Raw genomic sequence first — 12,680 nt, forward strand, 5'->3', positions numbered from 1 at the left:
TGCTGTGTGGATGCTTCTCTTGCAGCAGGCCTTGGAAGGCTTGTGAAGGTAGAGGGTAAAATTAATGCAGCAAAATACAGGGAAATCCTGGAGGAAAACCCAATGCAGTCTGCAAGAGAACTGTGACAGGGGAAGATTTGTTACTGACTTGAAAGGGGTAAGTAATTATGTAATCAATAAGTTTGTGTTTAATAATTGTAATAAATTTAGATCAATTTGTAGAAATATGTTTTTATTTTGACACTAAAGAGTCTTTTCTGTTGATCAGTGTCAAAAAATCCAAATTAAGTCCTCTGTGATTGAATTTTGTAAAACAATAAAACATGAAAACTTCCAGGAGGGGGAAATGAATACTTTTTTATAGGCAGTGTAAATACCAGCATGTATTTACAGTGTAAACAACTTTATACACATTGTTTAAAGTGTTAAAAGTGCAGTGATGGGGATAACAGATTGAAGGGATGGGGGGCTAACTAGAGTGGTTGATCAGATTAACTGCCTGGGGGAAGAAACTTTTATGATGGCATGGTTTTCCTTTAATAGCCCCATAGTGCTTTGGCCAAGTGGTTAAGGCATTGGACTAGCGACCTGAAGGTCGTGAGTTTGAGCCCCAGCTGAGGCAACATGTTGTGTCCTTGAGCAAGGCACTTAATCACACATTGCTCTGCGACGACACTGGTGCCAAGCTGTATGGATCCTAATGCCCTTCCCTTGGACAACATTGGTGTCGTGGAGAGGGGAGACTTGCAGCATGGGCAACTGCTGGTCTTCCATACAACCTTACCCAGGCCTGCGCCCTGGAGTGTGAAGACTTTCCAGGCGCAGATCCATGGTCTCGCAAGACTAACGGATGCCTTTTAGTGCTTTTCAGAAGGGAACTTTTGGAAAAAACAGTTTGCAGGGTGGGTAGTGTTCACAACGACTTTTCCTGCCTATTTATTTATCCTACAAGTCCTGCAGTGATGGTAGACTGCGGCCAACAACCTTTTTGTATTTGGGGATTTTGAGATACAGCACGGATACAGGCCCAACAGGCCCACACTGCCCAACTACACCCATGTGACCAATCAACCTGCTGACCTGCATGTCTTTGAAATGTGGGAGAAAAATGGAGGGCTAAGTGGGAGGGAAGGGTTAGATTTAGAGTAGGTTAAAAATTGGCACAACGTCGTGGGCCGAAGTACCTGTCCTGTGCTGTATTTTCTATGTTTCTAAACTAGAGCACCCAGGAACCCCTGTGGCCATGGGGAAAACATACAAACTCCTTACAGGCAGTGGTGGGAATTGACCTGGTCACCGGTGCAGTAATAGCATTACAGACATCCCACCCTGCAAAAACTCATTTCAGGGAGGTAGCACCATCAATTTGCGGGAGACTCCTGGAACTTTCAGGAGAGGTGGGATGTCTGCAATAGAGTAGCTCCTTAGCAGCTAGCCAGCTAGTTTAAATAATGTTAGCTATGCTAATGAATGAATGACACCTGTTAAACTCACCTCAATGTGTCTTTTACAGTCTTAACCCACCATGGGAAATAGAAAAGTCACTGTTGCAAACAGTGCAGTGAGCAACACTGTCATTATTTTTGACCCCTATTAGGCAGGAGTACACTTTAGTGTAGACTGGGGTGACGTACGTTTTATATTTTCTTTTTTTGGAACACTCTGCCATGGCGCTCTTGCTCTCTCGCGCTCGCTTGCGCATTCTCTCCCTCTCTCACTCTCTCTCTCTCCCTCTCTCCCTCCCTCTCTCAAAAAAAGATCGATTTCCGGGATATTATATAATTTGCGGGCATCAGGGAGCCACTATCAATATGCAGGAGACTCCCGGAACTCCTGGGAGAGGTGGGATGTCTGACATTATACAAACTACCCCACTGTGCATCTTGTACACCCCATCCGCTCATCCACTCTTTTAGGTGGGTGCAAAGGATAGCTGGGCAGTGTCTGCAGGCTCCCAAGCCCATGTTTATGCCACACTCAATATCATTATTAAGGATGTATAGTCATTAACACACTGCTGAGTTTGGGATCTTGCTATGCCATTACACTATGTGAGACGTGCAAGGCTGGACTCACCACTGATGAGATTTTGACAGAGATTCCGAATCCGCTGCTCGCTTGCCAGTTTGCCCTGTGGGTCAATGAGACATGTGTAAAATAACCAACAGGCAGTGGAGATGAGAAAAGAGACCGTGGGGCACTGGAGCAGAAGCTGTATAAACTTCAGTACTGTACAAAAGTGTTAGGCACAGATATACAGCCAGGGTGCCCAAGACCTCTGCACAATACTGTGGTAGTTTAAAGACGCAAACACAAGGAATTCTGCAGATGCTGGAATTTCAAGCAACACACACAAAAGTTGCTGGTGAACGCAGCAGGCCAGGCAGCATCTCTAGGAAGAGGTACAGTCAATGTTTTGGGCCGAGACCCTTCGTCAGGACTAACTGAAGGAAGAGCTAGTAAGAGATTTGAAAGTGGGAGTGGGAGGGGGAGATCCAAAATGATAGGAGAAGACAGGAGGGGGAGGGATGGAGCCAAGAGCTGGACAGTCGATTGGCAAGAGGGATATGAGAGGATCATGGGACAGGAGGCCCAGGGAGAAAGAAAAGGGCGAGGAGGGGATAGTGAGAGGGACAGAGGGAGAAAAAGGAGAGAGAGAAAAAGAGAATGTGTGAATATAAATAAATAACGGATGGGGTACGGGAGGGAGGTGGGGCATTAGCGGAAGTTTGAGAAGTCAATGTTCATGCCATCAGGTTGGAGGCTACCCAGATGGAATATAAGGTGTTGTTCCTCCAGCCTGAGTGTGGCTTCATCTTGGCAGTAGAGGAGGCCGTGGATAGACATATCAGAATGGGAATGGGACGTGGAATTAAAATGTGTGGCCACTGGGAGCTCCTGCTTTCTCTAGTGGACAGAGTGTAGGTGTTCAGTGAAACGATCTCCCAGTCTGCATCGGGTCTCGCCAATATATAGAAGGCCACATCGGGAGCACCGGACGCGGTATATCACCCCAGCCGACTCACAGGTGAAGTGTCGCCTCACCTGGAAGGACTGTCTGGGGCCCTGAATGATAGTGAGGGAGGAAGTGTAAGGGCATGTGTACCCCTTACTGTAGTAATTTCATGTATTTCACTGTAATGTTGCCCCAAAAAAAACTGATTTCCTGACATACGTGAGTGATGATAAACCTGATCCTAATATGGATCTCTGCTGTGGACTGTGAGTGGGAAGAAGGCAGGGAGAGGGGAATCATGGTTGGGAAAAAGGGGAAGGAATGGGAAGCACCAGTAAGACATTCTGTAATGATCAATAAACCAATTGTTGGGAATCAAATGACTTTGCTTGGTGTCTCAGGGCTGGGTGTGTCTGTAGCCGCTACACCTCCCACCCCAGCACTCCTTTCCACATTGCTCCACCCTCGCCATTCCCAACATCCTTTGATCCCTCCAGATTTACGAACTCGCTCTCTGCTCCACGTTGACAAATATAGGACTGTGCAAAAGTCTTAGGCGCATATATATATAAACATACCTGAGACTTTTTCACGGTATTATACTAACATAATGGTCAGATCTCCCATGGCCTTGGAGGTAGCATGGTCCTGGTTTCAAATCCCATAAGGAAATTTAAAAATATAAACACAAGAGATCCTGCTGATGCTGGAAATCCGGAGCAACACACACAAAATGCTGGAGGAACTCAGCAGATCAGGCAGCATCAATGGAAAGCAATAAAATGCTAAATGAGATAGGGAAAATGTCACCCCCAGGCAAAACATGTCTCAGATATATAAGATCCCATGGAATTATTTTGGAAAAGAGCAATGTGGAATATCTCTAGGTTCAAATTTTTTCCTCAACATGGCATTGTTAAGACACATTGTTAAGAAGGAGTCTGTCTACTGAAACAGAGAGTAAGTAGATAGGGCACTGACGAGTGCTTTGGAACAAAGGGATCTCAGAATAAAGGTCCATAATTCAAGGAAAGTGATGTCACAGACAAATAGGGTCATAAAGAAAGCTTTTGGCACATTGGCCTCATAAATCAATGTATTGAGTACAGAGAATGGGATTTTATGTTGAAGTTATATGAGACATTGGTGAGGCCTAATTTGGAGTATTGTGGGTAGTTTTGGTCACCTACCTGTAGAAAGATGCAAATAAGGTTGAAAGAGTACAGAGAAAGTTTACAAGGATGCTGTCTAGTCTAGAGGACCTGAGTTATAAGGAAAGATTGAATAGGTTAGGACTTTATTCCTTAGAAGGTAGAAGATTGAGGGGAGATTTGATAGAGTTACACAAAATTATGAGGGGTATAGATAGGGTAAATGCAAACAGGCTTTTTCCCACTGAGGTTAGGTGGGACTACAACTACAAGTCATGGGTTAAGGGTGAGAGGTGAAAAGTTTAAGGGGAACAAACTTCTTCACTCAGAGTCGTGAGAGTGTGGAACACAAGTGATGCATGCGAGCTCAATTTCAATGCTTAAGAGAATTTTAGACAGAGATACGGAGGGCAATGGCGCCAGTATGGATCGATGAGAACAGGCAGTTTAAATGATTTGGCATGGGCAAGATGGGCTGAAGGGCCTGTTTCTGTACTGTCCTTTTCTATGGCTATGAAATGGTTGCACAGATGATGAATGTGTTGATGGTGATTTATCACCATTCCTTGGAAGCAGAGGAGGATTGGAAAATTATAAATGGAACACGTATTCAAACAGAGAAAGGAAACAAAATTCAGGCCAGTTAACCACACATCTGTCTCAGGAAATGCTGGAATACCTTAACAAGACAGTCATTTGGGTCTCATCCCAAAACATTGACTGTTTACTCTTATCCATAGATGCTGTCTGACCTGCTGAGTTCCTCCAGTATTCTGTGTGTGTTGCTCTGGATTTTCAGCATCTGCAGAATCTCCTGCGTTTGTGAATCACAGAAAATGTAGTTTTATGAAAGGAACTCATTGCAGAGGAGATGTAGCAGGATGCTGCCTGCATTAGGCACCATGTTTTATCAGGATAGACTGAGTGAGCTCAGGCTTTTCGCTTTGGAGTGAAGAAGGATAAGAGGTGATTCAGTGGAGGTGTACAAGATGATAAGCGACATAGATCAAGTGGACAGCCAGGGACTTTTCCCCAGGGCAGTAATGGTTAATACAAAGGGCATAATTTTAAGGTGATTGGAGGAAAATACAGAGGAGATGCATGATGCAAGTTTTTTTTTTAACACAGTGTGGTGGGTGCATGATACGTGCTGCTGGGGTGGTGGTAGAGACAGATCATTAAGGATGTTTAAGAAACTCTTAGGTAGGCACATGGATGATAGAAAAATGGAGGGCTATGTGGGAGGGAAGCATTACATTGATCTTATTATAGTAGGTTGAACAACATTGTGGGCCCGTACTACGTAGAGACAGAAGCGATTTAGTTTAATTCAATATCAGATCCATGTTCAGCATAGATATGATGGGCTGAAGGGCCTGTTCCTAAGCTATAATGTGCCCTGCCAGGGCCATGGTATTCTGAAATGAGTTACTCACTGGAGGGCCCCTTTTTCCGGTGACACCAGGAGGTCCTTGCTCTCCAGCTGGTCCCATCAGCCCAGCAGGACCAGGAACTCCATCTGTTCCGGGAAATCCAGCGGGCCCAGCGTTGCCTTTGGGTCCCACCTCACCACGAGGTCCTGGCTATGAAATAGAAAATGGGAGGGTGATTAGTCGGTCCTGCACAGTGAGTCAGAGGCTAGGGTTACTGACACTGAATTATAGATGAAACGCTTGACCTCAGCTACTGCGCCAATAGCCAGAGTTCTGGATCCCTGATCTGGAGGCAAGAGTTTGAATCTTATCTCAGCAGGTAGATGATGGACTTAGGTTCTAATCATTAGAGAAATTTGGAATTAAAGCCACTTTTTGGTAACATTGACCATGGAACCACCCGCTGAAAAATCCAGTGAATTCAGCAACATCAGTGAGGAAAATCTGCCTTCCTTACCCAGTCTAATGTAGACTGGTGGTGAGCCTCAGGTCCCACACCACCAGATTCAGGAAGTTATTACCCCTCATCCATCAGGCTCCTGAACCAGAGGGGATAACTTCACTCAACCCAACACTGAACTGTTCCCAGAACCTATGGACTGATTTTCAAGGACTCTGCATCTCAATTTCTCAATATTTATTGCTTGTTTATTTATTATTATTATTATTAGTTTGTTTCTTTTCTTTGTTTTACCTGCAGTTTGTTAACTTTTGCACATTGACTGTTTGTATTTGTTGTGTGTAGTTTTTCATTGGTTCTATTGTATTACTTTGTACTTGTGAATGCCCGCAAGAAAATGAATCTCAGGGTTGTATATGGTGACATATACGTATTTTGATAATAAATTTACTTTGAACTTTGATATCGGAATTGAAGTCATGTTTATTAACATTGTCTTATATGATGCAACAGTGATAATAAACCTGATTTTAATCGTTTATTTGCAAGTTTATATGTAATAGTTTATTTATAAATTATTTGTTTGTTCGTATGTGCCATGCTGTATGAGTGGACAATCATGGTCTTTCCATGACCATGATTGTTATTTACTAATTTTTCTACAGAAGTGATTTGCTATTACCGCCTCCTGGGCAGTGTCTTTACAAGATGGGTGACCCCAGCCGTTATCAATACTCCTCAGAGACTCTCTGCCTAGTGTCAGTGGTCGCAGATCCAGGACTCGTATGACCAACCACCACCTGCTCCCATGGCTTCATGTGACCCTGATCGGGTCCTAAGCAGGTGTTACACCTTGCCCAAGGGTGACCTGTAGGCTAGCGGAGGGAAGGAGCCCTTTACACTCCCTTTGAAAGAGACCTAGCTCCACCCCACCACACTCTTACAATCCATTAATAAATTAGAAGTCAAAGCTTATCGCTACTCCTCACCCACTAATTAATGGCTTTGCCCCGGGTCATATCTCTTGGACAGATAAATAAGGAAAAAATATAAAGGTTTCAACATATTCACTTGTTCCTCCCTTTGTCCGTTTTCTACACTTTCCACCCCAGTCCCAGAACATACTGGTTCCTCAGGGGGAAAGGCACTGACTGCCCCTCGAGTCCCCCCATCTTCCTGAATATTGAGGGGCAGCAGAATGGGCCACCCTGCCTGCCAGTCTCTCATTGCAGCTTTCAGAAGGTTGGGAAGTGGAGCTTGTCTGTGTTTAAGGGGGCACTATACAAATCACTGAATGCCTGGTGTACAGTCAGTTTGCCCATGGTTAACACTATACCCCACAAAGCTCACTACTTTATCATTTCCTGCCAGTCTCCTTATATACAGACACTATATACAGCCTAGTATCACTTTACAACCAATCTATGTATATAAACTAGCTTTAGTCTTTATATTTATTGTGGATGTTAATATTGTGTTCTTCAGCTTAGTGGGTGTTTTTGTTTTTGTACTGCAACAGATGCCTTGTATGGAAAATCCTACAAAAGGTAGTGGATATGGCCTAGCACATCTACATGAAATGTTGTCATAGGAAAGCAGCATCCATCATCAAAGATCCTCGCCACCAAGTTCAGGAACACTTATTACCCTTCAACCATCAGGCTCTTGAACAAGAGGGGAAAACTACACTCACTTGCCGCATCATTAAAATGTTCCCACAACCAATGATCTCATTTTAGGGATTCTTTATCTCATGTTGTCGTTATTTACTGCTTTTTATTTATATTTGTATTTGCACAGTTTGTTGTCTTCTGCACTCTGGTTGAACTTTCATTGATCCAGTTATAGTTACTATTCTATAGATTTGCTGAGTATGCCCACAGGGAAATGAATCCCAGGGTTGTATATGGTGATATATATGTACTTTGATAGTAAAATTTACTTTGAACATAGATCCGGAGTAACAAATATTTTCATTCTCGTTAACACTTATACACCAGAAATAACATTAAACAATCATAAATTGGCAGAGTTACCAATTTTCTGGTAATCTTACCTCTCCCTTCTGGCCCTGAGGTCCCGGCTGGCCCTGAAAGGAAGACAAAGGCAGTGATTATTGTTGGATGATTCTGCGATCTAGAGATTCCTCGGAAGCCAAGAATGAGCCAAAAACATGGTGGTTCGATTCCCAGTGCTGTCGGTAAGAAGTTTGTATGTTCTCCCCATGACCCAGTAAGACATGCATGTTAAGGTTGGTAACTTTGTTTGTTTATCTATTAATCTATTTATTTATTGATTGATTGAGACACAGCGTGGAATTATCCCTTTCCTGACCTTCAAGCTGCACCATCCAGCAGCCCCTGATTTAATCCTAGCCTAATCATGGGACAATCTACAATGACCAGTTAACCTGCCAGCTGGTACATCTTTGGACTGTGGGAGGAAACCTGAGCACCCAGAGGAAACCAGCACTATCATGGGAAGAACGTACAAACTCCTTCGAGACAGCGGCAGGAATTGAACCCAGGTCGCTGGTACTGTAAAGCGTTGTGCTAACCACTACTCTATGGGAGCACGCTATGTTATGGACCCAGCATATCCTTGGAATGTGTTGGTCATTAACGTAAATGTCACATTTCACTGTATGTTTCAATGTATATATGACAAATAAGGATAATCTGTTACCCGACAACTGCTGCTGCTCAGAATCTTTGGTCTAGGTTTGGCAGGTGTACAGAGCTCAGCATGCCACTTGAGGGGTTTCCCTCCTGACTCCAGAGCCGGGAAAACAGAAGAAAATCAATTCAGTTCCATAAGACAGTGGAGCAGAATTTGGTCATTCAGCCCATCAAGTCTTCTCCACCATTCCATCATGGCTGATCCTGGATCCCACTCAACCTCATACACCCGCCTTCTTGCCATATCCTTTGATGCCCTGACCAATCAGGAAACAATTAATTTTCACTTTAAATATGGTCTTGGCCTCCATCGTTGTCTGTGGCAGAGTGTTCCACAGATTCACTACTCTCTGGCTGAAAAACATTCCTCCTTAACTCTGTTCTAGAGAGTCGGCCCTCAATTTTGAGGCTGTGTCCTCTAGTTCTGGATACCCCTACCATAGGAAACATCCTCTCCACATCCACCTTATCTAGTCCTTTCAACATTCAGTAGGTTTCAATGAGATCCCCTCACGTTCTTCTAAATTCCAGTGAGTACAGGCCCAAACCTGCCAAATGCTCCTCATATGTTAACCTCCTTATTCCTGGAATCATCCTTGTGAATCTCCTCTGGACTCTCTCCAAAGATAACACATCCTTTCTGAGATATAGGGCCCAAACTGTTGGCAATACTCCAATTGCAGCCTGACTAATGTCTTATAAACCCTCAGCATTATCTCCTCCTTTTTATATTCTATTCTCGTTGAAATAAATGCCAACATTGCATTTGCCTTCTTTACCATAGACACAACCTATAAATTAACCTTCTGGGAGTCTTGCCTGAGGACTAAGTCCCTCTGCACCTTTGATGTTTGGACCTCTCCCCATTTAGATAATAGTCCGCATGATTGTTCCTTTTACCAAAATGCATTATCGTACATTTCCCAACTCTGTATTCCATCTGCCACTTTTTGCCCATTCTTCCATTTTGTTTAATCACATTGCAATCGCATTGCTTCCTCAGTACCACCCCTGCACCTACCTTCATATCATCCACAAACTTTGTCATAAAGCCATCGATTCCATTATCTAAATCATTGACAAACAATGTGAAAAGTCGCAGTCCCAATACTGACCTCTGAGGAACACCACTAGTCACTGGCAGACAAACTGAAAAGGCCCCCTTTATTCCCACTCACTACCTCCTGCCTGTCAGCCATTCCACTATCCATCCCAGTATCTTTCCTGTAACACCATAGGATTTTATCTTGTTAAGCAGCATTGTATGTGGCACCTTATTAAATGCCTTCTGAAAATCCAATTAAGTGACATCCAATGTTTCTCCTTTGTCCACCCTGCTTGTTACTTCCTTGAAGAACTCTAACAGGTTTGTCAGGCAAGATTTCCCTTCACAGAAACCATGCTGACTTTGACTTATTTTACCATTAGTCTCCAAGTATCCCGAAATCTCATCTTTACTAATAGACTCCAACACTTTCTCAACAACTGAGGTTAGGCTAACAGGCTTATAATTTCCTTCTTTTGCCTTCCTCTCTTCTGAAAGAGTGGAGTGACACTTGCAATCTTCCAGTCCTCTGGGACCATGCCAGAATCATGTGATTCTTAAAAGATCATGACCAATGTATCCGCTATCTCTTCAGCAACCTCTCTCAGGACTCTGGGATGTGGTCCATCTGGCCCAGGTGACTTATCCACCTTGAGATCTTTGAGTTTGCCGAGGACTTTTCCCTTAGTAATAGCAATGACACTCACAGATCTTTGGCCTGCTGCTACTGTCTTCCACAGTGAAGACTGATGCAAAGTACCCATTCAGTTCATCTGCCATTTCTTTGTCTCCAATTACTACCTCACCAGCGTCATTTTCCAGTGCTCCAATATCTACTCTCATCTCCCCTTTTCCCTTTATTTATCTGAAACAACATTTAGTTTTTTTAATATTATTGGCTAGTTTGCCCTCATATTTCATCTTTTCCCTTTTTATAGCTTTTTGGTTGCCTTTTATTGGATTTTAAAAACTTCCCAATCATCCAACTTCCTCTCACTTTTGCTGCCTTATATTTCCTTTCCTTGGCTTTTATGCAGTCCTTAACTTCCTTTGTTAGCCATGGTTGCCTACCCCTGCCTTTTGAGAACTTCTTCTGTGGGACACATCTATCCTGTGCCTTGTGAACTATTCCCAGAAACTTCAGCCATCTCTGCACTGCCATCATCCCCACCAGTATCCACCCCCAATCTGCCTGGGCAAGCACATCTCTCATGCCTCTGTAATTCCCTTTATTCTATTGTGATGCTAATACTTGTGCTTCTCCCTCTCAAACTGGAGCATGAATTCAATCATATTTTGATCACTGACTCCTAAGGGTTCCTTTACCTTAAGCTCCCTAATAAAATCTGGATTATTACACAACACCTAATCGAAGATGGCCTTAGCTCAAGCACAAACTGCTCTGAAAAGCCATCTCTTAAGGCTGATTTATACTTGTGCGTCAAATGTATGCCGTAGGTATGGCGTAGCCGTGTACCCTTCACTGTACTCTATGCCGAACCCTACGCCATAGCCTAAAGCGCACCTCTCCCAAAATGTACCTATGCGTCGCAGTGACGCAGACAGAAACAACTGTGATTGGTCCCCTTGGTAGCATCGCATTTCCTCCTACGCTGCAATAGCTTCCCATTGGGTGACTGAAGGGCAGGGAAGGAACTCTGGCTGCAATGCTTTCCATAAAGTTTTACAGACCTCCGAAATTATGGAGGACCCTGTGCTTGATGCCAGTTTGTAGCTAGCTGCTACAGCCTGTTGACTTTCACCTGAAGCTAAAACTCAAATGGTAATTGCCAGTCTCTGAGTATACTGTGCCTACACTGATGCAAAGTAAATGGTTGGAGACGATGAACCAAATTGTCAAATCTACCTGCTGGCATCCGAAAACATTTGAAATGCATTTCCTCGTCCATGTCTCTCAGTGGCCGGACAAGCACAGAAAATTTACCCTCCTTCAGTTTCAGTCGCCATTGTTTGAAGTTTGAGTTTCTTCGTGTTGAGTTTCAACATGAAGAAACTCAGCACAGTGGCATAGAAACCCCACCGCCAACTAGCGTTTTGGCTGTGAATTGCAGAGAGACGCAGACACACCAACGCACAGGTGTAAATGCGACAACGGCGTAGCCCACTTGCGTAGGCTACGGCGTAAGCTAGTACACACAAGTATAAATCAGCCTTCAGGCATTCAACAAATTCCCTCTATTACGATCCAACACCAACCTGATTTTCTCAGTCCCCTTGCATATTGAAGTCCCCTATTACAATTATGATATTACCCTTATTACATCCTCTTTCCAGCTCCCTCTGCAATCTCAACCCCACATCTTGGATACTATTTGGAGGCCATAATGTTTTTTCACCCTTGTAGTTTCTTAACTCCACCCACAAAGATTCAACATTCTCTGACCCTAGGTTACCTCCTTCTAAAGATGTTTTTCTATCTCTTACCAACAGAGCCACACCACTGCCTATGCCTTCCTGCCTGTCCTTTCGATACAAAGTATATCCTTTGATGTTAAACTCCCCACTGCCGTTTCTAAACAAGTGGAGGATGTGGGTTCAATCTCAACATTTAAGGAAAGTTTGGATAGGTACATGAATAGAAGGGGTATGGAGGGCTATGATCCCGGTGCAGGTTGATGGAACTAAGCAGAATAATAGTTTGGCATGTGCTAGATGGGCTGAAGGGCCTGTTTGCATGTTGTTACGCTCTATGACTCGGTCTAACAACTAACCAATGCTGACTCTTTCCAGATTGGGGTGTCCAGACCTGCTCAGTCCACCCACCATTTCTGCAGCACCATCAGGGTCCACACCATCGGGGTCATCACCATCAGGGTCCGCACTCAGGTTTCAGCTGGAGGGACATGGCACACTCTGATCTGTGTCCAGAAGCTCAACAACATAATGCAGCGCAGTCGTTGCCGATGGACTGGACTCTGAAAACTCACACTCGTTCCTCAGTCACACTTTATATACTAGTGCATGTTTATTCATTGAGAAACAGAGCAGAAGGGGCC

At 43.9% G+C, this 12,680-nt stretch overlaps 1 protein-coding gene across 1 annotated transcript in view; it reads right to left on the reverse strand.

Annotated features, from left to right (window-relative positions):
* The window catches only part of col9a3 (collagen, type IX, alpha 3), a 192,952-nt gene that overhangs the window by 18,364 nt on the left and 161,908 nt on the right, over nt 1–12,680 (reverse strand). Inside the window, exons 11-13 of the mRNA XM_072279900.1 lie at nt 7,997–8,029; nt 5,544–5,690; nt 2,077–2,131 (exon numbers count right to left, since the gene is read on the reverse strand). Coding sequence (XP_072136001.1) covers nt 2,077–2,131; nt 5,544–5,690; nt 7,997–8,029 — 235 coding nt within the window. The remainder of the gene's footprint in view (nt 1–2,076; nt 2,132–5,543; nt 5,691–7,996; nt 8,030–12,680) is intronic.

This window comes from Mobula birostris, chromosome 2 (assembly GCF_030028105.1).
Source record: "Mobula birostris isolate sMobBir1 chromosome 2, sMobBir1.hap1, whole genome shotgun sequence".
Lineage (NCBI taxonomy): Eukaryota > Metazoa > Chordata > Chondrichthyes > Myliobatiformes > Myliobatidae > Mobula > Mobula birostris.